At 44.0% G+C, this 27,835-nt stretch overlaps 1 protein-coding gene across 1 annotated transcript in view; it reads right to left on the bottom strand.

Moving 5' to 3' along the window:
* LOC124798251 (alpha-catulin) overlaps nucleotides 1–10,499 on the bottom strand; it is a 170,039-nt gene extending 159,540 nt beyond the window's left edge. The window contains exon 1 of the mRNA XM_047261572.1: nucleotides 10,271–10,499. Coding sequence (XP_047117528.1) covers nucleotides 10,271–10,499 — 229 coding nt within the window. The remainder of the gene's footprint in view (nucleotides 1–10,270) is intronic.
* Between the last annotated feature and the right edge of the window lie 17,336 nt (nucleotides 10,500–27,835).

Genomic DNA, 27,835 nt, shown 5'->3' with positions numbered 1-27,835 from the left:
TCGTTTCGTCACTGTGGATCAAACATGGATGCATTACTTTACTCCTGAGATCAACCAACAATCTAAACAATGAGTTACCAAGGGAGAGTCTGAACCAAAAAATGCGAAGACCATTCAATCGATCGGAAAGATTATGGTGTCTGTCTTTTGGGATTCGGAAGGGATAATTCTCATCGACTATCTGGAAAAGGGTAAAACTATTACAGGTGCATATTATTCATCTTATTGGACCGTTTGAAAATCGAGCTACAAGAAAAACGCCATCGATTTGACTGCAAAAAAGTCATTTTCCATCACGACAACGCACCAGCACACACCTCAGCAGTTGTGGTCGCAAAATTAATGGAAATAGGATTCCAACTCGTTTCACATCCCCCATATTATCCAGACTTGGCTCCCTCGGACTACCATTTGTTCCCCAATTTGAAGAAATGGCTGGCAGGACAAAGATTTTATTCAAACGAGGAGGTGATTGTAGCAACTATTAGCTATTTTGCAGACTTAGACAATTCCTATTATTTGGAAGGCATCAACAAATTAGAACATCGTTGGACGAAGTGGATAAGTCTAAAAGGAGACTATGTCGAAAAATAAAAAAGATTTACCACAAACAGGTAAGTAGTTTTTATTTTTGCACGGACTTTTCAAACGCCCCTCGTACCTCACTATTGTCACTAGACATGATGACAGGTAAAGTTCTCCCAAACCCTTCTGTCGGACTGCCGTGAAGTACAGCGTGATTAATCACTCATAATCACTCGCTTCCAGTCACTCACCCTACAGTGGCGCCGCTCTTTACATCTCCTAAAGCATCGCTTATCATTGACTACAGAAATGCGGGGCTTACGAGGAACTGCTCAACCGTTGGACCCCATTCCTTTAAACTCCCTGCGCACAGTCACTGTGCTAGCTGAACTGCTGTTACCCCTTTCGAACTCACCAGTGACTGCTTCCGCTGATCCCAAGCTATTTTTTACAGCCACCCTCCGCTATGCTCGAAAGTCCATGTCCGGTCTTGGATTAGCTCTGGTTGTTCCTTCGCATTTTACTTCACGTTCCCATTGCTAACAGTCGATGTGGGCAGCTTTAGAAAGGCCGAAACGTCCGTGACGGATTTGTTACTCAGATGGCATCCAATGACTCGTCCACGTTTTAAGTCGCTGAGCTCTCCTGACAGACCCATCCTGCTGCTGCTGGTTCTCTACTGACAATGCAACATTCCCCGTCTCCACCTGTGCTGGCGGGTCCGTCTCTCGTGACATCTAGTGGTCAATTCCGCATTACATGCAGTGTCCGAATACTTTTGATCACATAATGTACGCCTCAGAAAAAGTTGTATATTCCCAACGCTCAGAAAGAAACAGAAACTGCCAGATTCTCATACTATGGTTTTCTGCAATATTCTTGTGCAACTTATCAAATATGTAAAGGAATAAAGTTGGAAATCAGAGATATTTAGAACTGCAGTTGGAATTTAACTATCAAACTTTTACCTATTTTTAATATTAGTTTTGACTTTAATTGGAGATGCCCTTACATCATACCTACACCACAGGTAGCATAGCTTCTCTCGAATAGTGTTAGTTCATAACAGCACAAGCGAAGATACGCCTTCCGAAGAGTTCCGAAAGTTTGGAACTATATTGAGAAACATATTATCACACCTCAGCGCTGAAAAAATAATGGTATAATAACTATTACGATTATAAACACCGAGAATTTTCACGGTAATTATTACGGAAATTCCCTGGTGAAACCTAGTCCTTGGATTTTCTGCAGACTGTCTTGTGTGAGGGACAACCGCAGTCGAAAGTACACATCTTGAAAAATAACCGTTTGGCTGTTCTTGCAAATAATTTTTTTATTGACCGGTTTCGTAGCCTAGAAGCCACATAATTAGGTTAAATGTGATGCAGTTTTTCAAATGGCTCTGAGCACTAGGGGACTTAACATCTATGGTCATCAGTCCCCTAGAACTTAGAACTACTTAAACCTAACTAACCTAAGGACATCAGACAACACCCAGTCATCACGAGGCAGAGAAAATCCCTGACCCCGCCGGTGATGCAGTTTTAATGCCATCATTCACCATATTTAACCTGATGATGTTGCATCTAGGCTACTAAATCGGTCGCTAAATAATTTATTTAAAGAGCAGCCAAACGGTTATTATTAAAGTTGTTTTAGATTTTGATTTCCTGTGGGTCATTTTAATTTCATCCTCATTCAACAGTCCTCTATTTTACCGCTTTGCCAACAGCCTCTCATCAAAATTACAACTTATCGCAGCTGGAGAAATGATAATGCAGGGCGGCAAAAGAAAATTAACCTGAAACGTGAACGGCAGCGTGAATGCGATGCGGTAGAAGCATACTAAACAGATAATTTGCATCAGAGGGAAACTTTTGTTGCTACCGATCCCTTCGTTAAATAGGAAGAGAAATATCACAGGGGAAATGCCGCTTAGATGAAATGACTACAATGTCACTGTACTGGTCAGCACGGCATACGTCGCAACTCCACCGACCACTTGTTGGCGCTCCAGCCCGAGAACTTCTCTATCGAGAATAACTCCAATTGTAGACTTTAGCTGTTCTCTGATTTTAGACGTTAGGTGGTGCTCTCGTTCTTTTTTTCATTATTTCTTTATAAACGTACTTGACTTGTTTTCCCCGTTACGTAACACATATTTATGTTGCTTTCCTGCTCTCCTCATAATTTCTAGGAACAATTAATTTCACATTTTAGGTACGTTACATAATAGGAATACAAGGTCCTTTGTACCTGTGGATATCTGTTGATAACGTTCTTGTAAATATAAGAATATCAAAGGACAAATCCATATGTACACTATGTGATCAAAAGTATCCGGACACTCCCCAAAACATACGTTTTTCATATTAGGTGCATTGTGCTGCAACCTACTGCCAGGTACTCCATATCAGCGACCTCAGTAGTCATTAGACATCGTGAGAGAGCAGAATGGGGCGCTCCGCGGAACTCACGGACTTCGAACGTGGTCAGGTGATTGGGTGTCACTTGTGTCATACGTCTGTACGCGAGATTTCCACACTCGTAAACATCCTTATGTCCACTGTTTCCTATGTGATAGTGAAATGGAAACGTGAAGAGACACGTACAGCACAAAAGCGTACAGGCCGACCTTGTCTGTTGACTGACAGAGACCGCCGACAGTTGAAGAGGGTCGTAACATGTAATAGGCAGACGACTATCCAGACCATCACACAGGAATTCCAGACTGCATCAGGATGCACTGCAAGTGCTATGATAGTTGGGCGAGAGGTGAGAAAACTTGGATGTCATGGTCGAGCAGCTGCTCATAGGCCACACATCACGCCCGTAAATGCCAAACGACGCCTCGCTTAGTGTAAGGAGTATAAACATTGGGATTTGAATAGTAGAAAAACGGTGTGTGGAGTGACGAATCACGCTACACAATGTGGCGGTCCGATGGTAGGATGTGGGTATGACGAATGCCCGGTGAACGTCATCTGCCTGTGTATGTAGTGCCAAGAGTAAAATTCGGAGGCGGTGGTGTTATGGTGTGGTTGTTTTTCATGGAGGGGGCTTGCATCCCTTGTTGTTTTGCGTGGCACTATCACAGCACAGGCCTGCATTGATGTTTTAAGCACCTTCTTGCCTACCACTGTTGAAGAGAAATTCGGGGATGTGCGATTGCATCTTTCAGCACGATCGAGCACATAATGTACGGCCTGTGGCGGAGTTGTTTTACAACAATAACATCTCTGTAATGGACTGTCCAGCACAGAGTCCTGACATGAATCCTACAGAACGCCTTTGGGACGTTTTGGAACTCCTTCTTGCCAGGTCTCAACGACCGACATCGATACCTCTCCTGAGTGCAGCACTCCGTGAAGAATGGGCTGTCATTCCCCAAGAAACCTCCCAGCACCTGCGAGAGTGGAAGCTGTCATCAAGGCTAAGGGTGAGCTAACATCAAACTGAATTCCATCGTTACCGATGGAGGGCGCCACGAACTTGTAAGTCATTTTCAGCCTGGTGCCGGATACTTTTGATCACATAGTGTACGTTACGAATAAAACATGAAATATAAGTACTCCCCAATAGGCAAAGTCAACAAACAGAAATCACCAATTAAGCTAATTGTTTGTATACAAGTAAGTGAAAAATGGATAATGGAAGGAGAGAACAGAGCCGAGCGAAACATTTGTGCACTCACATTTAGCATTTCTGGACAATTTTATCCTCTGAACACGGCAACAAATCACGGGTAAGGGGTCCGATGCAGATACTCCGTAATATAATCGAGCAACCGACAGAGCGAAATACAAAAACTTAGGGCATAAACGAGTGGATTAAGCACTGGAGATTATTCCCAGAAATTCAATGCAAGAAGAAAAGACTGCAGTAACTCATTACGAACTAAAGTGACTATGGACCTCAGTACAGCGTACGGAGGTTTTGGCTTTTCCTTACTAAAACGTATCCTTGACTGGTTGCCGGTGGAATAGGGTCATTGGAACTACACCAAACATCTTATTCTGAAACCTTTCAGTGATCGAACGAGACGGTGTACACCATAGTATATTAGCAATACATCTGAACAAAACGGAGCAAATGAAGCACATATTGCACAATATGGATTGTCCCAGTGATCACATCAATACACAGTGTTTCACCCCAGACAGCTCCGGCGGCCGGCCGGTGTGGCCGAGCGGTTCTAGGCGCTTCAGTCTGGAACCGCGCGACCGCTAAGGTCGCAAGTTCGAATCTTGCCTCGGGCATGGATGTGTGTGATGTCCTTAGGTTAGTTAGGTTTAAGTAGTTCTAAGTTCTAGGGGGCTGATGACCTCAGAAGTTAAGTCCCATAGTGCTCAGAGCCATTTGAACAGCTCCGGCGGCATACGTTATCGCAGCCAAATGATCGATAATACAGGTGGTGAATATCATTCCACGATAAACCAGCCAGGAAATCTTGCACCTGTAGTTACAGTTCGGCATGCGTAGCACTTGCACTGGGACAAGCTGTAAATGGAGCATTTCTATTTTTTTGCCGGTATGATAGCAGATCTCGAGGAGACAAATTCAATGATATTACCCTTCCGCAGATCTAACAGAAAGTCACCAGGTACAAATAACTGAATATAGGAAGTCCTGAGCTGTTGTTTCGATCGTTAAACGACCCACCATCCGGAAGTTTACACCACTGTCCAACGAAACTTGCGACACTGAGACAATAGGTACGGGATGTTAACGCTACTCTCGATGGAAACCTGCTTCGTCAAGACAAGGTGTAAACTGTATGTTGCCTTCGGAAAGAGTTAACTGAAGTGGAACTGGACAACTGTCTAAGCATCGTAAGAAAATGAAACGCCTACAGCCGTCCTTAAGATCTGATTTACATTTTCTTATTCACAATTATATGATTACATCTTATTTACCAGACCTCCAGTCAAAAGGATAGACATACAAAAACTGTCTAAGTAGATCACGTTTGTTATGAGATATGCTGCAGTTCATTTGCAATACATTGCACGTAAAAATTTCACATAGCCGAATTGTTCGTAATGCAAAAAACCATTTTCAGGAACACAAGGCCACTGACTAGTGAAGAATTAGTCGACATGCTTAACTTATGGGGAATGTGCCAAAAATACATTAATAGCAGCAGTACTGTATTCAGAACGAACGATTCCCAGGCATTTGCCGTCCAACTCGTCCCGTCTTAGTTAATTTCATCAAAAGACTTCGCGAGACTAAAGTTTTGCTCCGAGATAACGTATACAAAAGAAGACTGTTACCAAAAATCTGCAGAAGTAGCAGTTATTGCAGTTGTTGCACTAAATCCGCATGCCAGTTTTCGTCAAATGCAAAAAGAGGTTGATACGTGCCAAAGAAGTGTTTCTGTGTTTTAATAGACATACATATCCACCGATAAATATTTCTTTACGTCAAGAGCAACATGACAGTAATTTCCAATACTGTCAGTGGATTCACCAGCTACACAATAATTTTATGAAGAACCCACACTGGCTTCGTTAGGTGTACAACCAGCGATAGTTGAGTGCGAATGGGTGGCGTGCTATAATAGGGCAGCAAGTGATCGACTCTTATTTCGTTGATGGTACGCTGAACGGGGAAAAGTATACAAATATTTTGATAAATGCTTTACCTTTGCTACTGGAAAACATGTTCTTGAGAACTCATCAAATGAATACTGTGGCGAACATGAGAGAGGGGGTTCTGTCGCGTGTAAAGCGATTCTCCACGTGTGTTGACAGCAGTGAGGTTATTTGTGATACAGCATGTACGAAGCTGTCTTGATATAAATCGTTCCCTCTTTGAACTCTCTCTTCAAAATGCAAATCAACAACGCAAATGTGACGCCATATAATGATGTTTATTGTTTTTCGTTCACAAACCTAGTTTTAATTTATTTCATGCACTATTTTAATGCACTGCGTTTTACCGCTATGTAAATGATACACTATATGCCAAAAATGGAAGAAATAATTTGATTTCCACTTAAAACAATAAATTTTATCCTGCGAATTCTAATAATTTTGTCACTAATAAACATACCTTTGCAAGCATTAGACGTTTTATGAATATTCTCGAATACTGTGGGAGGTAAAACAAATTAATTGGCTAGGTTCCTACGAGAGTTTTCATAAACTTCTGGGTGGCAGGCCAGACTATGGCCGCAACAACAGCACAAAAATCCTCATTTTCCGTTTCCGTGAATTTTTGTTAGATTTGCAGAAGAGTTATATCACTGAATTAGGCTCATCAAAATCTTCTAACCTGGCAGCAAAAACCAGGCATAGTTCCGTTTACAAAAATAAAGAATAAAGTTGATGCTTATCTTGGTTATTAACGAAACTACGAACACGCGCCGCTGTTTTTCGTAAGTTCCTGGAGTCCTGGTCACTATTCAGGTCAAAAGTAATTTGAGGTGAAAAATTGGTCATCTCGCCCTGTACACCCACACAATCTCTCTCTCTCTCTCTCTCTCTCTCTCTCTCGCGCGCGCGCGCGCGCGCGCTCTCATACACACACACCACCACCACCACCACCACCACCACGCAACCTTCGTGTCATCGGCGGCATCATTCTGGATGATGACGCTCACCAATTCAATACGCAAACGACCCCCTTCTGCTTATATGCTTATAGACATTCGTTAGAAGAAGTCATTCCAGCTACATCACAACAGATGCCCGAGCAATTTTATGGTGAAATAGAAGGCCTCATTAGAGATATTTTGCAGCCAATGGTCTGTGCTGAGAAACTGTGTGTTTCATTTGCTCAAAAATTTTCCCTCCTCCCTGCCACGACGGCCAGGGTTGGTCGCCCTACAAATCCTTTCTTAAGGCGCTCTTTCTATACCTAATTAAGTGGTTTAGGATCGCCGCTCCAATGTGTTATCCGATACAAGATGACTAGCGAGTACAGAAATCTGCTGATGGGTCAGTCCAGCTTCTCTTAGGCCTATAACATAACCAGGCTCTCCATGTGCAGTTGAATCCTTATCGTAGTATACATAATTGCACCATTTTGGCACACCCCGGGCTCGTTTGTTTCAGAACCAACTGCCAGTCTTTGCACTAAACATCTATCTTCCGCAGGTTTCTCTGCACATTTTTGTAATTTTCTAGCGTTGCTGCCTCACGTACACAACTGCATCATTCGCATTATCGTCGTCATAATCATCAACATCTTCCGATTGTAGAAGGCTTTGACTGATACACCTACTTATTTTGGTTTTGGATCTTCCTATGTTTCTTCGTGCTGTCGATCTGAATTTAATTTTTAGTATTCTAACATCCTTCAAAAATCAGTTTCTCGCACACAGTGCTCTCCATGTTAAGATTCAACAATATTAAATTGGTGGCACGATTTGTAAAGCAGTAGACATCGAGTTTCTTGGGACTAAAGGTTGATGGTATACTCTCGTGTAAGGCAGATATTTCAACGCCCTGCAGAAACTGTGTGTATCTTTCTTGAGGGTTGTACACTGCAGCGCCAAAGAAACTGTTATAGGCATGCGTATTCAAATACAGAGAGATGTAAATTGACAAAATACGGCGCTGCGGTCGGTAACGCCTATACTACATTGTCTCTCGGAGTTGTTAGATCGATTATATTTGCTGCTATGGCGGGTTATCGTGCTTTACGCGAGTTTGAACGTGGTGTTATAGTCAGCGCACGAGCGATGGGACACAGCATCTCCGAGGTAGCGATAAAGTGGGGATTTTCCTGTACACCATTTCACGAGTGTACCGTGTATATCAGTAATCTGGAAAAACATCAAATCACCGACATCGCTGCAACCGGAAAAAGATCCTGCAAGAAAAGGACCAACAAAGACTGAAGAGCATCGTCCACGTGACAGAAGTGCAGCCCTTCCGGAAATTGCTGCAGACTTATATGCTGGGCCATCAACAAGTGACAGCGTGCAAACTATTCAACGAAACATCATCTATATGTACTTTCGGAGCCGAAGGTACACTCGTATAGCCTTAACTGCACGACACAAAAGCTTACGCTTCGCCTGGGCCCATCATCATCGACATTGGACAATTGATGGCTGTAAACCTGTTGCCTGGCCGGACGAGTCTCGTTTCAAATTGTATAGAGCGGATGGACATGTACGGGTATGGAGACGATCTCATGAATCCAAGGACCCTGCATGTCAGCAGAGGACTGTTCAAGCTGGTGGAGGCTCTGTAATGGTGTGGGGCATGTGCGGTTGGAATGATATGGGACCCCTGATACCTCTAGAAACGACTCTAACGGGTGACACGTACGTAAGCATCCTGTCTGATCACCTGCATCCATTCATACCCATTGTGCTTTCCGACGGACTTGGACAATTCCAACAGTACAATGAGATACACCACACGTCCAGAATTGCTACGGAGTGGCTCTAGGAAGCCTCTTCTGAGTTTAAACACTTCCGCTGGCCACCAAACTCCCCAGACATGAACATTACTGAGCATAATATCCACGGGTGTGCTGTCGGTCTATAGTGTCCAACAGGCACAGTATTTCGGCGATCATACATGTCGCCATCATCAGGTGAACTGACGGACTGAGCTCCTGTGAACGTGCCGGCACGGAGATCCGTACGCTATGGCTGCTCAGAGGGAACTGGGTTCGGTCGCGGCGGCGGCCGATTTAAATACCCTCCGCCCGCGGCGCGCTCCCTCCGCCGTCCGCGCCCCGCGCCACGGTCGCGCGGTGGAACGGATTGCGACGGCGTCTGAGATGACGTCGGTGTGATGGCTCTGTCCGCCGTGGTCGTCACAACTATACGTTTGCTCGATTTACTCTTGAGTAACCCAATCGCTGGTTCCCAAGCCTTGCTAAGATTATAGCCACAGTCACGGTTTATGAGGTCGTCATTGGTGCGAATTTCGATGGCCTCTCTAACAACGCTGTCCCAGTATCTCGACGTCTGTACCAGAATCCTCGTGCGGTCATACTCCATGGCGTGATTTTCCGACAAACAATGTTCAGCGATCGCCGACTTGCTCAACTTAATTTCTGTGTATTTGGCAGAAACTTGAAGAGTATCGGTAACTGCATGGCTGGACACCGGTTTCACTTTCACTGTTAAGCACGTACCGTCATCACTGTTCTACTCCTGTACATTGTCCGCACTGTCGAGCGTATAGGACACCACACATTCCACTGACTCATTTAGGGAGAAACGCTAATATTTCATCAGCCATTTCTTTCTCACTTTGCGGAATTCCTTGGGTTCCTTTCTGACGAAATGTCAACTTCGACAACTGTTGCTGTAGATGCAATGCAATGCAATGTTTTCTTTGTTTATCGTTGCCATTGCTCTACTTTGTATCAACATCTCTGGCATTCTTGTGAGTTTCTCGTCGACTAAGCAGTTCAACGACGCCCCAAAGCCTCAGGCTGTGCTCACCATTAGATACCTCCAGTCCCGCCCCCTGTTTCCATCAGCAGCCAATATTGTGGTTGCACGGTGAACAGTAGGCAGGGCGTCGAATGCCGTTAACACCATTGGCCTTCTGCGATCTAGAGCTCAATGAGTTCCTGGTCAGAACACCCCGAATCCTTCAGAATTCTCTGATCTCTTCAATAAATCAGTTCCTGTGAGAATTCCCAATTTTCCAGGTTTTCCAGACAAATTGCCAGCCTGTAAGTGACTAATGCTGTAAATGAAAGAAACGAACCGCTGCTGCATGCGTCAAGTTCTTAACGGATGGGTTTGTTGCAGGTATCTCACCGGCGGCGCGCGCCTCCTTGCAGGCGTCGTACATGTCGGCCTTAATGTCGGGGTTGTCGTCAGCGATGGTCTCGCCGACGGTGACGAAGCGCTCGACCGCCAGGTTGACGGCCTGGCCGACGCGAGCCACGGCCCGCACGCTGCGCTCCGAGCATAGCGGCCGCTCGCGGTCGCGCTCCCGGTGCGCCACCAGCGTCGAGATCTGCAACAGGCGGGGGAGGCGGTCCATGTAGCGAACTCCGTCACAAAGTCACTTTGTACAACGGGGGGTGACGGACTTCCTAATACGGTACTATAACGCGGTGTGTTCTTCAGGGTTCGGTACCAGGGTCACTTCTTTTCCTGAGACACATCAACGACTGGCAGAATTTCCACTTACAAGGAGAACACAGCAAGTGCCATCACTTGATTTCCCAGGTACTTCACCCAATGGAAGAGGGGTCAGAATAAGATAATTGGTGTCTCGGCTTATCTGTAGATAGTCGCCGGCCGAAGTGGCCGTGCGGTTCTAGGAGCTGCAGTCTGGAACCGCGAGACCGCTACGGTCGCAGGTTCGAATCCTGCCTCGGGCATGGATGTGTGTGATGTCTTTAGGTTAGTTAGGTTTAAGTAGTTCTAAGTTCTAGGGGACTCATGACCTCAGAAGTTGAGTCCCATAGTGTTCAGACCCATTTGAAACATTTTTTTTGTAGATAGTCGACCGTTTCTGAAAAATTGGCGGTCAAAGTTTTCGAGGAATTTTCCAGGTACTTGACATCAGTTTTACTGCATCCTGCAATGATACGAAACGGCTAGTGTCGCTGCTTCTTATTTTGCGTCCCGTGTTCAAAACCCGAGTCTTTTTCATTTATATGCCTATATCTGTAGAAGACTACTAACCCGCCAGGGTAGCCGAGAGCGCTAACGTGCTGCTTCCTGGACTCGGGGAGACGCGCCGGCCCCGGATCGAATCCGCCCGGCGGATTAACGACGAGGGCCGGTGTGCCGGCCGGCCTGCCTGCCTGGATATGGTTTTTAGGCGGTTTCCCACATCCCGCTAGGTGAATAAAGAGTTGGTCCCCACGTTCCGCCTCAGTTACACGCATCGCAGACATTTGAAACGTGTTCGCACTATTTCACAATTTACACTAGATACAGACAGCTGGAGTACACTGATTCCATCCTTGGGGGTACGGGGTGGCGGCAGGAAGGGCATCCGGTCACCCCTAAAACTAACCTTGTCAAATCCGTTCTAACCGCGCCGACCCTGCGATCGTTGCGGGACTATGGCGTAAGCGGAAGAAGAAGAAGAATCTGTAGAAGATTACTACGCGAATGTTTTCCAGTATACACTGATATGATTTTGTCTTTATCAACCTACAGACCGTACGTCATATGAATGAATTAAAAAAAAAGTATGAGAAAATAATTTCGAATTGTTTTCGGTGAAACTGTTGTAGTGTAATAATCATTCATAATCCAATGGAAGAGCCAGTTTTCATAAAACTGATCCGTTATGCATGGTTTCTCGCGAAATTATTGCTAACCCCCGAAATCTTCACCAATGCTAACGACATTTCTTTCCCGAGTGAGATTCATGTCAAGAAATGTCACTGTGACAAATCTGTCTTCGCCGCGATGCTCGTAATGTTCGGATTATCTCTGTTTCGAATGTTTCTACGATCCGTTTCATGCAAGGGAATGCGCAAAATCTTTCTGAAGAATAGACATTTGAATAAAATATAAGAACTGATATGACAATGGAATATCAGAATACGAAAATTTAAAAAGATTCTAAGCCCTCAACGTAGCACCCACATGTATTATACAGGGGGATTGTAATCGAGGTTATACTTCCAAAACGCTGTAGAAATAACACCACTGGTCAGAATTACACCAAACTGCAACGGAATATTATCGGAGAAGGGGGAAAACGTATGGCAGAAGAAAAAGATTGTGTGAAAATTGATCAATAGATGGCGCAGTATGTGTCAAAATACGTAAATGAAAACACCTGTCATGCGCACGACATACTGAAGTTGGTATAAACACGCCTGGTACACGGCTTTTCCTTCTTTCGCCTCTGCGCCGTTCGCCATGAGTGTCTCAATGCAGGATAGCACTCTGCTTGTAAAGCTGTATTACAACATTGATGACTGTGCACACGTCGCTGTGCAGGAGTTCCGGACACTGAAGGATTTGAAAAAAGGCGCTGGTCCGATGACTGCCAAGGGTCTGGAGAAAATGATTCAGAAATTCGAAAAGACGGGTCCTTTTGGTGTGCAACCTGAGAGGAAACGAATTGATACGACGTCAGTGGAAGCAGTGGCCACAGCAATGGGTCCTTTTGGTGTGCAACCTGAGAGGAAACGAATTGATACGACGTCAGTGGAAGCAGTGGCCACAGCAATGCAGGAGGAGACGAGTGGTGGTGTGCAAACGTGTAGTGCACGGAGAACTACCCGAACACTGGACATACCTGCGAGCACGGTGCATAAAACCCTACGAAACATCCTTCTTTGCTCTCCATTCAAAATTACCCGTGTGCACGAGTTGCTTCCTGTTGACCTGCCAGCAAGAGAGACCTTTGCTTTAGAATTTCTTGCTCGCATGAAAGTGGATAACGACTGGCCGTGGAAGATTTTGTAGACAGACGAAGTCCACTTCCATTTGCCAATACACAGAATTGTCGAATATGGGCAACGGAAAACACACACGCACTTCATCCTGAAAAGGTCACTATGTGGTGCGGGTTTACGGCACGATTTATCATAGGGCCATATTTTTTCGAAGAGACAGATGCTTCCGGTCCTGTTACCTATACCGTCACTGGTAAGTGCTACGAGTCTTTTTTGCGCAACTACGTAATTCCAGCTCTCCAACAGGGTGGACGTGTGGATGGGATCATTTTTATGCAAGATGGCGCACCTGCGAACATTGCAAATCCAGTTAAGCAGCTGTTGAAGCGCCATTACGGAAATGCTAGAATTATTATCCGCCTTTTCCCTACAGCATGATCGTCCGAATCACCTGATCTTAATTTGTGTGACTTCTGGCTATGGGGCTATCTGAAAGATATTATGTTCAGTGTTCTGATTACAAACTTAGCTGCATTGAAGGTACGCATTGAGCAACACATTCTGAACCTGACCCCGGAAACAGTTCGATCAGTTGTGGTACATGCTGATTCTAGAATCCAACTTGTTGTAGAAAACGGTGGTTAAGTTATGATGCGAAGATTCTGAGAAATCAGGTGATGACATTAGCCGTGTTCTTCTCGTTAGTGTAGTGTGTGGCACCCTTCTTGAAAGGTGGACAAAGAGAAGGAACGTAACAGCACCCAATGGCGAACATACTTTCAGAAACACTGGATGATTTATTCAAGAGAAAGAGCTTCACGAACTGAGAAAGTCAACAAGGTGTTGGTGAGCCTCTGGCCCTCTTGCAATCAGTTATTCGGTTTGGCTTTGATTGATAGAGTTGTTAGAGGTATTCCTGAGTGATATCATGCCAAATTCTGTCCAACTGGCGTGTTACATCGTAAAAATCCCTAGATGGTTGGAGGGCCCTGCCCATAATGCTCCAAACGTTCTCAATAGTGAAGAGTTCCGGCAATCCTGCTGGGCAAAGTAGGGTTTGGCAAGCACAAAGACGAGCAGTAGAAACCCCCACCTGTGCGGGCGGGCATTATCTTGTTGTAATGTAATCCCAGGATGGCTTGCCATGAAGAGCAATAAACGGGGCGTAGAATGTCGTCGACGTACCGCTGTGCTGTAAGGGTGTCGCGGATGAACCAAAAGCCTGCTATGAAAAGAAATAGCAGCCCAGACCACTATTCCTGGTTGTCGGGTCGTATGGCAGGCGACAGTCAGGCTGGTATCCTATCACTTTTCGGGGCGTCTCCAGACACTTCTTCGCTGGTCATCGGGCTCAGTTCGAAGAGGGACTCGTCACTGAAGACAATTCTACTGCAGTAAATGAAATTCCAGGCCGAAGACGTGTCTGGACAGGCCTGAAGGTGGGAGATATTGCATGAAACCAATAATTTTGAAATAAAAAAAAACAGCGTTCGTACTCATCGAATTACAGGAAAAAATTAAAATCTTTATTGCTGAAGAACCTTTTACTGTCGCCGTGTATGTAACGAAGAAAGAAAGGACGATTGGGGTTTAACGTTCCGTCGACGACGGACCCCGTATAACCGTGCGTGTTAAGGCGCCACTTCCGGGACGGGGAGACGCACCGGCTCCGGATCGACTCCACCCTACGGATTAACGACGAGGGTCTATATGTCTGCCAGCATCTGTGTGTTTTTTAGGCGGTTTCTCACATGTCTCTAGGTGAATACCGGCCTGGAACCGAAGTCCCGCTTCAGTTACATGTTTCGCAAATATTTATCAATTTCTCGCTCACTTTCGCATGACTTACACAACGCGCAGACATTTGGGTGCACAATCCGTCCTGGGGGATGGGAGAGGGATGGAGGGAGGGAGGGAGGGATAAGGCGTGTTGACAGGAAGGGCATCCTGCCGTCGCTCAAACTAATCATTCCAAATCCGTACTGGATGTGTGTAGTGTCGTCCGACGAGTCGCAATTTTGCCTTTTTCAAATGACGCAAGGGACGAGTGCACCGAGATGTTTAACCCGTGGTTTGTGGAAGGTGAAGTTCACGCCGGTAGTTGTTCAGTGATGTTTCGTAACATGACTCTCATTCAGGTTCCGGAATCATGAATGTTTTAACAGTGTCGGTGACTTAAGTGTTATCCTTTGTTTATGCCCTAGTGATGAGTATGCTGCGGGCACTAACGTCTTCCAAGCTGTGTTCAAAGGGCTGCACGCGTATGTTACTGGTTTTATGAACACTCAGGCACCATATTGCTCTTCGTCTTGCCAGCTATATCGCTCGATCTTAAACCTCTGCTTACCAGAGAATATATGTATATTTACCTACCTCTCGGACCCGTGTTGTTTAAACTGACACTATTTTGACTATTTATGACATGAACCACCTTTTAAAATAATTTTATTTATTTGAAGTTTATATTTTAAACAACACGATTTTATACTTCTACTGGTAGCTTCTTAGGTCCACAGACAATAGCAGAATGTTCCGAGCATACGGGTTTTCTATCTTTGGTCTTTACACAATATTAAACTACTGACCTTTCCTTAGTTGTTGGTTTCGCAGCTCTTCTTCTTTACCTGTTAGTTGCTTCCCCAAATTGACAATGAAAGTCCGGCGTCTCATTTTTTGTTGGTAGCCAGTATCATTCAAGTTATGTATTCATTCATTACACATACATCAATCATGTTGAAGAAAACCACCAACGGCCAGTGTCTTGTTTTTCTCTTCATACTGTATCATCTCGTCTTATGGTCCACGATGTGAACGCCACTTTCGTGGCATTGTACGTCATTATAACTTCAGGTTTTATTACTTCTGATGGTGATACCGTTGGCCGGTCATGAAGAGAGCTAAGGACGGTAACAACTTTATTCTTCTTAGGAACATAACTGGCTATCATCACATATGGTTGAAAAATAAATAATGTACACTATACTTCACATCTTTCAGATGTAACAAAATCGGCGGGCAGTTCACCTTTGTTCTTTCACATAGTACCGACTACTGTCAGATCTCTTGACAACAAATAATGAGATAAATCCAGAGACGTAAAAGAAGTATCGCAGGTGATATTACGTCCAGACTTTTCAAGTTCAATCACCAGAGTTTCCACAACATTCTGTTCGAGACGCACGGCTATGGTTTGTTCCTCTCTCTACAAATACTCTTTCATCTTCTTGCAATAGCTTGTTCCACTGTCACAAATGGCCCAGAACTTTGTTTCGTATCTACCAGGTTTTCATGGCATATGTTGTGATCAACTATTCATCCACGGCCATGCACAATCCTGGAATGTAGGTATATCTCAGGGTAGTACCCCACATCTCAAAAACTTCTCTGACAGGTTCAAATTTGTCACTTGACCTAAGCTCAAGTCGGGGTGCTACACTGCGAAAGCGCAACACCCTCGGAATAGCATGGGAGCGATGCTGAGACAATTTTATGGAACCGTTATCGGACATTCTCTCCACTCAAAGCTGACTGATATCTTCATTTATTGACTTGTAAACACACTTAACGATCAGAACACTACGAAACTTTTTCATTTCGTTCAAATCTATATCCAGCCAATTCTTGTAAACGATTCGACCATCCTTGCTGGACCACAGACACACTTTTTCTCAATGTGGGGTACACGAAAGAACAACACAAAACAAGATTCTTCATTATCACAATTCCTAATCGAATACCTTTTAGGTTCTTGGTCTTCTTTTAATGAATACTTTTTGCTCCGGCTACCAGAAGTTCCAGATGAGAGGCCGTAGCCATATTTCATCTCCATTACGAGAAAACAGTGAGCCACACTCAACAGAATTTGCACTGAATTGTCCTCCTCCTTCGTAAGGGGATTTTCATAATCATCAACATCATCATCATCATCTTGGTGTTGACCTGAGTTTTCAGCGATGTCTGCATCATTATCACCATATCGGAAAATTCAAATTCAGTAAATAGATTTCCAAAACTGGCATTCTGCTCCAACAATTCCCATGTCTAGTTATCTGACAGTCCTCTTCTCCGTAACATTTATAGTTTGTAGAACAGACAACTGCTATGAATAATGCACCACAATAAGTGCTTATCACAGTGTGGACTGCTGAACACTGAAAGAACAACGACGCGAGTCAACAATAGCAAATGACGTAACAGAAGCTGCGCAAACATACATATGGTTTGAAACTTCCTGGCAGATTAAAACTGTGTGCCCGACCGAGACTCGAATTCGGGACCTTTGCCTTTCGCGTTCGAGTCTCGGTCGGGCACACAGTTTTAATCTGCCAGGAAGTTTCATATCAGCGCACACTCCGCTGCAGAGTGAAAATCTCATTCTGGATACATATGGTTGTATAAAAATTGATTCCAACCGCACGGGATTGCGAGGCCCATGCGGTAGGAAACGTAAACCAACACTTCACAACAAAGCCATAGGTAAATTTTTATGATTATTTTCCTAAATTATGACTAAAAATACAATTAGTCCTAAAATTTCATTAAAATAAAATGTATAGTTTATAATAGAGAAGATAATAAAAATCGCAGACTGGCGTCAGAGAGGTAGTTAGAGCGTTAATTATAATAAAATTACTGGGCTGTTTGGATTAGTGTATGAAAAGCAGCGATGAACATGCAAATTTTGTAATAGGTCCATCTATGGAATCTGGTACATCTACAGAATCTAATCATTAACGAGTGGGTCCTGCTGGACTTAGCGTACCTGAAGAAACTTGTGGTTTCTTCCTCGCCGAAATGAGACCATTACCAAGGCTGTACTCCGTTCATTATAAGACTAAACCTGATTTAACCATTACACCATGTATTCTTCCGCGTTTGCTTGAATCTCATGCCGCGCGGGATTAGCCGAGCGGTCTTGGGCGCTGCAGTCATGGAATGTGCGGCTGGTTCCGGTGGAGGTTCGACTCCTCCCTCGGGCATGGGTGTGTGTGTTTGTCCTTAGGATAATTTAGGTTAAGTAGTGTGTAAGCTTAGGGACTGATGACCTTAGCAGTTAAGTCCCATAAGATTTCACACACATTTGAATTTTTGAATCTCATTGGATTTCGTTTCGCGTGGAGCAGAAGCCAAACTTTGTCCACTACAATCAAGGACGATCATAAGAATACGTAGTATGCTCTGTTACACGCACATAGACTTAGCGATAATGCAGGACAACAGCTTTACCGGCGCATATAACAGCTGCAGAGAAACAATATAGCTTCGAGTGTCATTTAATTTTTAAAGAGAATGAAATAATATTCCAGCACAACCGAACGGTTCTTAAGTGACCAGACGGAAAGCGAAGAATGCTCTCGTTCTCACGTAACACAGTATTCTAATTACAAACAAGAGTGATGAAAATTATTAACTTTTTAAAGACAGGGTAATTTTTCTGAGCAAGCTCAGTGTGATGCAAAAGCACACTGGATGGATTTCGCCATACTGTTTAACACTGAAGTCACTGAAGGTATTGATCACAGTCAGTCGTCTGGTAATCTCTTAGCTCCTTCCTTATCCGAATCCGAGAAATACATTTCAGTTCTGGAACTGTCATCTGCTACGATGATAACGAGTCGATGAACAACAGAATCCACTAAGCCACCCAGGCGCCGCATTTTCTCCTTTTCTTTTATGATGAGCCGTTCTGTATCCCCCCGGCGTTTGGTAGTGACATGTGAAAAAGCTACGTGCGTTAGTTCAGTTATGTCTGGCTGCTTAAGTCTTGTTATTTCTCACGACATATTGCTTAACTTGGCTCCAGATCAGTTCTGTTGGGTTCATATTGTAATGATACAGTGGTAAATGTAAACATGCAGCATTTGTATAGTGTGCTTGTGGCTGTGAAAAAGATTGTTTTTTCACATTTCTACTAGACTTATCACTCTGGTTCGTGTGAGACTCGATCTGTGGTGTAAAACAACGGACATATACCGAATAAAAAGTATTTGGTTTTTCATTTTGTCGTAAAAAATTAAATTCTTACGTTTTCTTAATTTAAGCAACCTTTATTAACAATCTTTCATAAAATATCGATAATTAAGAAATGAATTTTACAATGATGACCTGTAGGTATTACAAATTGAACGAAAAAAAAGCATGTCCAAAGCGGGGTTCCAACCAGCGATCCGTGAAATGCACCCGCACATTAATCCATCACGCTACCGGCACCAGCACATCAATCTATCACGCTACCGGTTACGCTACACGTCCAACGCACCAGCAAAACTCTGCTGTATCAAATAGAGTACCTCGAAAAACTTCAAAGCCGAACTTTTTCTGCAAATTTATGAAAAACATTAAGAACAACCTATTTGTCGGCACTTTTTAACCATGTTCCACTCGGGTGTTTCACTGCGGAGCAGGAAGCAGCCTCAGCCATTTTCATAATGCGCATAACAGCGCGATAATCAGAGCACAACAGCACAGACAGTGACTGTACACGATTTTTGAAACAAGGATTACAAAGCTGAAGTGTGATTAAGAAAAACGTTGATGGCTGTTAATACACAAGAATATCTTAACGTTCCATTTAACATAACTTAGTAATAAGATATGCCTTTGATTGTGGCACCTTACACTATCATTAACGCAACTCCAGGGAGGCAGGGTTCCCTTCCCCATTCCTCCACTGTGGTCTGGCGCGTCCACGTCGCGGGGGTGGGCATCCTACACTTCAGTATGCCGGAGTGGCAGGATAGCTGAGTTCAGGCAGGGATCTAATCCCATGGGTTATAACACGCAACCCATGCCCAGGGTTACGGGTGAAGACCTTAATGGCAGCGACGGCGGAGAATAAAGACTTCGGAACGGCAAAGCTGGCAGAAGAGGCAATCCTCCTTTCTGGGGATTAAATGAGAAGGGAACTACTGGCTTGTGGTGGAGGAGAAACACGAAAGACAAAGGAAGACAAGCCCAGCAGAAAACCCGTCCTTGCGTTAGGCCTAGCAAGCCAGCAGAAAAGTCTTCATATATTGCTTTCAAAACACAGACGAGCCTCGGAACGAACCACTCAGGATCTGACACCTCACTGCTTCAGGTACTGATGCGAATGATGGGAGACCTATGACATTCATCAGTACAAGAAAATGGCCAAATGGACTAAAAAATAACCTAAATATTGGCACCCTTAATATATCAACCCTCAATGGAAAAATGGAAGAAATGACAGATGTACAGGGTGTTTCAAAAATGACCGGTATATTTGAAACAGTAATAAAAACTAAACGAGTAGCGATAGAAATACACCGTTTGTTGCAATATGCTTGGGACAACAGTACATTTTCAGGCAGACAAACTTTCGAAATTACAGTAGTTACAATTGTCAACAACAGATGGCGCTGCGGTATTTTCCACATATCCACCATGCGTAGCAAATAATATGGCGTAGTCTCTGAATGAAATTACCCGAAACCTTTGACAACGTGTCTGGCGGAATGGCTTCACATTCAGATGAGATGTACTGCTTCAGCTGTTCAATTATTTCTGGATTCTGGAGGTACACCTGGTCTTTCAAGTGTCCCCACAGAAAGAAGTCACAGGGGTTCATGTCTGGCGAATAGGGAGGCCAATCCACGCCGCCTCCTGTATGTTTCGGATAGCCCAAAGCAATCACACGATCATCGAAATATTCATTCAGGAAATTAAAGACGTCGGCCGTGCGATGTGGCCGGGCACCATCTTGCATAAACCACGAGGTGTTCGCAGTGTCGTCTAAGGCAGTTTGTACCGCCACAAATTCACGAAGAATGTCCAGATAGCGTGATGCAGTAATCGTTTCGGATCTGAAAAATGGGCCAATGATTCCTTTGGAAGAAATGGTGGCCCAGACCAGTACTTTTTGAGGATGCAGGGACGATGGGAATGCAACATGGGGCTTTTCGGTTCCCCATATGCGCCAGTTCTGTTTATTGACGAAGCCGTCCAGGTAAAAATAAGCTTCGTCAGTAAACCAAATGCTGCCCACATGCATATCGCCGTCATCAATCCTGTGCACTGTATCGTTCGCGAATGTCTCTCGTGCAGCAATGGTAGCGGCGCTGAGGGGTTGCCGCGTTTGAATTTTGTATGGATAGAGGTGTAAACGCTGGCGCATGAGACGATACGTGGACGTTAGCGTCATTTGGACCGCAGCTGCAACACGGCGAACGGAAACCCGAGGCCGCTGTTGGATCACCTGCTGCACTAGCTGCGCGTTGCCCTCTGTGGTTGCCGTACGCGGTCGCCCTACCTTTCCAGCACGTTCATCCGTCACGTTCCCAGTCCGTTGAAATTTTTCAAACAGATCCTTTATTGTATCGCTTTTCGGTCCTTTGGTTACATTAAACCTCCGTTGAAAACTTCGTCTTGTTGCAACAACACTGTGTTCTAGGCGGTGGAATTCCAACACCAGAAAAATCCTCTGTTCTAAGGAATAAACCATGTTGTCCACAGCACACTTGCACGTTGTGAACAGCACACGCTTACAGCAGAAAGACGACGTACAGAATGGCGCACCCACAGACTGCGTTGTCTTCTATATCTTTCACATCACTTGCAGCGCCATCTGTTGTTGAAAATTGTAACTACTGTAATTTCGAAAGTTTGTCCGCCTGAAAATGTACTGTTGTCCCAAGCACATTGCAAAAAACGGTGTATTTCTATCGCTGCTCGTTTAGTTTTTATTGCCGTTTTAAATATACCGGTCATTTTTGAAACACCCTGTACTAACAGAGACAAAGTTAGATTAGGTGTCAGATATATATCAGACAGAATCATAATCTTGAACCTGAGATTCCAAAAAGAAACACTAAAAATTATCGCCGGCCGCGGTGGTCTTGCGGTTCTAGGCGCTCAGTCCGGAACCGCGCGACTGCTACGGTCGCAGGTTCGAATCCTGCCTCGGGCATGGATGTGTGTGATGTCCTTAGGTTAGTTAGATTTAAGTAGTTCTAAGTTCTAGGGGACTGATGACCACAGATGTTTAGTCCCATAGTGCTCAGAGCCATTTGAACCATTTGAACTAAAAATTATCCAGATTTATGCACCTCAAGTGGGATGTAGCGAAGAAGAGAAGATGGACTTTGAAAGTGAGTTAGAGAACCATATAGAGAGTGCTAACATAGTGATGGGTGTTTTTAATGCACAGATAGGTAAGGACAGCAAGGGATTTGAGCAAGTATTGGGATGTTTTGGATGTGGAGGCAGAAATGAAGACGGGGAAAGACTCCTCGATTTGTGCCAGAGGAATAGAATGAAAATAGCAAACAGCTGGTTTATGAAGGGAGAAGGTCGTGTTATCACCAGATACAGTTGGGATGGAAGAACCAAGAGTGTAATTGATTATATCCTAGTAGATAGGGAACGGGGAGAGAAAGTAACAAATGTGAAGGTAATTCCAAGTGTGAGTGTAGATGGAGACCATAGATTACTGGTGGGACAATGAAAAATGAATCAGTGTGTGAAAAATAGAAAACAGAAGATAGTCATGAGGATACGGGATTGGAAACTGAAGGAGAGTGGTAGTGCTGAGAAGTGTAGAGAATTAATCACACAAAAATTTCCAAAATAAGTTTTCTGCGATGTAGAAAAAGAATGGAGTTTATTGAAAGACACTTTAGTCGAAGCAGCACAAAAAGCATGTCGTAGAACATCTGGAAAATATAAGACAAGTTGGTGGAATGATACCACAATACAAGCAGTTTGAAGAAAAAAATGGAGCGTGGAGAAAGTGGTAGGAAACATGTGTAGAGGAAAAGAAGAAGTGCAAAGAAATGTGGAAACAGCAAAGAAAAAGGCATGGGAAGAGTTAAAAAAAAGTACTTGAACATTTGAATAGCAATAAGAAAACAATTATAAAATGATGAAAAATTAAAGGAAGGCTTCTGGCCGGCCGTGGTGGCCGGGCGGTTCTAGGCGCTACAGCCTGGAACCGCGCAACTGCTACGGTCGCAGGTTCGAATCCTGCCTCGGGCATGGATGTGTGTGATGTCCTTAGGTTAGTTACGTTTAAGTAGTTCTAAGTTCTAGGGGACAGATGACCTCAGAAGTTAAGTCCCATAGTGCTCAGAGCCATTTGAACCATTTGAAGCCTTCTGAAGTACCAGTAAAGATGGAAACAGAGGATGGTACTGTGATTGAAGATCCAGGGGATATGAAAGATCTCTGGAGAGAACATTTTAAGAAACTGTTAAAAGCCGAGGAGAAGGCACACGAAGAAACAACAAATAATGGAGAAAATGAGAGAAGTTGGGAAGCAGAATTAGGACAAATTACACGGGAAGAAATGGAAATAGCTGTGAAGAAGATAACGGTGGGGGGGGGGGGGGGAGGGGGGATAACCCTTATGAGTCATGCAGCCAAGATTTTTGAAAGAATTTTACTAAATCGAATAAGTGAAAAGATAGAAAAGGAGTTGAGTGGAGAACAGCATGGGTTTAGGTAAGGAAGAAGCACAATCGATCTGATATTTTCTATCCGTCAACTGATTAAAAAAAGTTGGGAGTATAGCATGAGGGTGATAATGGTTTTTATAGACATAGAAAAGGCATATGACTCAGTTAACATGGAGAGACTCTGGGAAGAAATGAAGTAGATAGATATAGAAGATGGATACATTAATGTAATAAAAACAATGTACAGAGGACAATTGTAGAATTAGAACACGACTGGGGAACTCCGCATACTTCGAAATACAAGGGCTTAAACAAGGAAGTATTCTATCTCCTGCACTTTTTAATGTTGTGATGGAGGGAATGAATAGGGCAGTTAGAGATATAGTAATTGACAAAGACAAAAAGATGATTTTTGCAGATTATATGGTAATATGGGGAGATAAAGAGGTAGATGTACTTGCGTGGAAGGAAATAATGAAACGATATGGATTAAAAATAAAGATAAGAGTGAAGTAATGGTATTTGGAAGAGAAAAAGGAATCAACGGGAGTATTACTTTGAATGGAGAACCCCTCAAAGTGGCAGACAGTTTCACTTATTTAGGGAGTGAAATATCTGTTGATAGAAGAATAACCAACGAAATTAATAGGTTACAGGAGGGAGGCAATTTCTACCAAACATTAAAACACCTGATTTGGAATAAGGAAGTTTCAGAAAAAGCAAAATTCCTTATGTATAAGAGTTATTACTTTCGTATTGTCAGCCGCGCGGTGTAGCCGTGCGGTCTAGGACGTCTTGTCACCGTTCGCGTGGCTCCCCGCGTCGGAGGTTCGAGTCCTCCCTCGGGCATGGTGTGTGTGTGTGTGTGTGTGTGTGTGTGTGTGTGTGTGTGTGTGTGGTCCTTAGTGTAAGTTAGTTTAAATTAGATTAAGTAGTGTGTAATCCTAGGGACCAGTGACTTCAGCTGTTTGGTCCCATAGTCCTTACCACAAATTTCCAAAAATGTTTCCCTGTTGTCACCTATGGAGGAGAAACATAGACAATGACAGAAAGGGACTGGAGCAGACTGCAAGCAGGGGAAATGAAATTTCTCAGAGCTATCAAGGCAAAAACAAGAATGAACAGAGTAAGGAATGTAGATATTAGAAATGACTTTAAACAAGAAAGTATGAGAGAAGAAATCGAAAAAAAAGAGACTAAGATGGTAAGGGCATATTAAGAGAATGCGTGTGCAGAGACTTCCCAAAATTATGGAAGAACTAAAAATGGATGGAAAAAGACCTAGACGGCGCCCAAGAACACGGTGGAAAACGGGAGTGAGAATATCTGTGCAAAGGAGAAGTGTGACCTGGCAGCAAGTGGAGGAAGAAAAGTGGTGGGAGGATCGAGCCAAATGGAGAGGCCTCGTCAGCACCCAGACTCGGCAGTAGCTGGAGCGGGATCCGGATACAGCAACAATTAATAAGATATCAAATACATAAGTAAGACCTACTTCCAAGAGTGTAACAACCCCAGCATACGTGTGCTACGGCTTCTGGTCAATCATTGCGTTTTTGTTTGTTTACATCATGTTTATTCTTATGATAAACTGAGTATAGGTATTAACATGATGTCTCCTCTGGGTGTGCGGGACGCCTATGAGGTGGCGGTTACAGAGAGAGCCTAGGGAAGACGGCAGGGTAGCGACTGCCACGGCTGCCCGCTATTCGCTGCCCGCCTGTTTGCTCTGACAACCGGCCGACCCGGCCAGGTGGCAGGCAGCGCACAAGGAGCGTGACTGCGAGCAATTTTCCGGTGGGCAGACGAGGGGTATCGCACCCGGCACGGCGTCCCACGAGGGCTCTCTACACCCGCGAGGCCCTCTGGAATTTAATTAAACCTGACCTGCGGGAAAAGGCTTTCGGCGACGGCGCGCCGTAGCTGCAGACACAGGCCGCAACGACCCCCGCCTTCCACATCCCACTTGGTTGCCCACGGCCACTCGCCTACGTCACTCGATTATAAAATTAAAGTAGGTCTAAAATAGCCTTCCCTCTATAAGCGGGTCGTCGTTCCGGCATTGTTGCCAAGTCACGAACGATGCTGATACGGCATCCCGCGCCCGCGAACCGCCAGGGGTGACGTCTGGCCGCCAGGTGTTCGCCGCTCTGCCGGCACGAGTCGTCGACTTCGGCCGCCGAGACATTCACAGTCTTCACTGGTGCGCACTGACGTTTGTCAAAACTGGATCTCTCACAAACAACAGCTGCCCGAATGAATACTCGCGGCACAGTAAGTGACTAAAAAGGGACCTTAATGTTGGGCCTCCTCGAGTTTCTTGACAGTAGTAGGAGCCGCGGTTCAATGCGCTGACATCAATTTCCTAAGGTAGTAAGACGCAATTTAAAAAGAAATCTGGATGATCGTTAAACTGGGAACTGGCGATGGGATGGTGAACGGAATAAGATCTATTGTGACCATTTAAAGACAACAATGTCGGTATTTGTCACAGGAGACTTAGGGAAACAATGATCAACCTAAATCATAATCCGATATTGCAGTACCTATGTTGTTCAGAAGTACGACGTAAAGTTCCCTGAAGGAACGGCTGCAGGCGGTGGCGGTGAATGGAGCGTGTGTTTTGACTCCACGAAACGCGAGCATGAGGGTCTGACGACAGTCAAAAATTGGTGAAACCGATTACCATCAAAATAAATATTTTTGCGGACGAGGCTGTTTGTGTCCACTTTTAAGTACTTTTTGCCAGACCGCAGTTCTCCACTAGAAACGTTCTCAAAAATTACATCAGCTGCAGAATGGGGCACGACAATGAAAACTTGGGCCTGACTGGGTACTGCAACGTGGATTTCCCGCTTATCGGGAGTATGCACGCATGTCCGATGGGACATTACATCGCACTTCTGAACAACACAGGCACTGCATCATTGTATTTATTCGCCGACATCGGACAAGCGACTTTCAATTAAAATGTCTCTTCTACGCGGGAATATACATAACGGATATACGAATGCAGGTTGTACACACATGGCTGACTACACATGGAAGTTTGGGTCTGGCCATGAAGCGTCCTCGGATACCCAAATAGTAAGGCAAGCGCTTGCTATAAGCGGGAAATCCGGATTCGAGACCCGGTCTGGCACAAATTTTCACTGTCGTCATTCCGTTAGAAAGCTGACGGTTGCCCACATTTGAAACTGTTAATACATTTCATGTACTACATCATAATGGTCACACAGGAATTTGAATCTGGTAGACCCAAAAGCTCCTAGGCCGGTATCACACTACCAAATTTCTTTGTCAAAGTTGATATGTCAAATATTTATGTCAGAGACATTTGATGGTGTAATAGGGAACTTTGTCAAATATATATGATCAAATTTAGGGCATCGCCGTAGATTTGATCATAAAAGTCGTTTGTCTTCTTTTTACTGCAATGTGAAATGTAACCGCTTGGAGCACTATTGTCGCTACAGCTATTTGACGTCTCTGTATTGTGTTTGTAAATATGGCTTAAAAGTTGGTGTGTTCCTTCGACTCTTTTTTTATATTTTTAAAAAACTTGCCTCCTCAAGGTTGGGGGTGAGCATGGGGCACAGTGCATGCTATTAATTGTGTGTTGATGGGCAAGTGGAATATGCTGCAGGCGACTTCATGTCCACAATCACACCTACAGGCATCCACCTCTACATCTGGAAACATCCAGGCAGCTTTTCAGTAAGCCGGAATAAAGAACAGAAAATAAAAAAGTCTTTCTTAGCTTTCCATTTTACTTTGTTTATCCTCGAACTCTAGATGCCACAAGTTAAAAAGCGCTTCATCGGTTTCGTACTTATTAATTTTGTAGTTGTGGAACACTAATTCCATTATTCAAAAATAAAAATAGTTCTTATTGCCTATGTAGTGTACTAAAAATTTATTTACATCCACATATGGCCCATTCAGTGCTTTGTAAATCGCTTCACGCATCTCTGGAATTATTTTGGTTAATGTGCAATGTGATATTCGAGTGCTGTGTTGTAAACTAGAGTAGCTCTCTTCTGTGTCAAGAAATCCTAGTGTCACAATTTGCCTGCCTTCTGCACGTAAAGTATTTCTCAAAAGAGTATTCTCTATTGTAATACGAGAAGCCACTTGAATGAGCAAACACTGAAATACATTCTCACCCATTCGTAAGTAATTTACGTCCTCCAATAGCAGCTTTCGTAACACATTTTGCTGAATGCTTTTACTATCTCGACGTAATGCCTATGGCTTCATCCAAGTATGTTTCATCCAAGTACACACACAGTGAGACGTCAAATATCTTTGACAAACACGAGACATCAAATATCTTTGTCAAACAAATTTGACGAATATTTGATCATATCTTTGATCAAATCTTTGCCAAACAAATATGATATTGTAATACCGGCCTTACGACTTCGCATGAAAGTGGGTACACTTTATAAATTTTCGCAAGTTTTGGATCAACTTCCGCCGGTGATAATATGTAAAAAACAAAGAATTTCGGTAAACTGATTTGAAAGAAACACGCGACCACTTTTAAAACCCAAATAATCAAAGTTCTTGCACAATAATGTTCACAACTCCGCAAC

This window comes from Schistocerca piceifrons, chromosome 5, assembly GCF_021461385.2.
Source record: "Schistocerca piceifrons isolate TAMUIC-IGC-003096 chromosome 5, iqSchPice1.1, whole genome shotgun sequence".
Taxonomy (NCBI): Eukaryota; Metazoa; Arthropoda; class Insecta; order Orthoptera; family Acrididae; genus Schistocerca; species Schistocerca piceifrons.
This window is presented reverse-complemented; position numbering and strand designations above follow the sequence as displayed.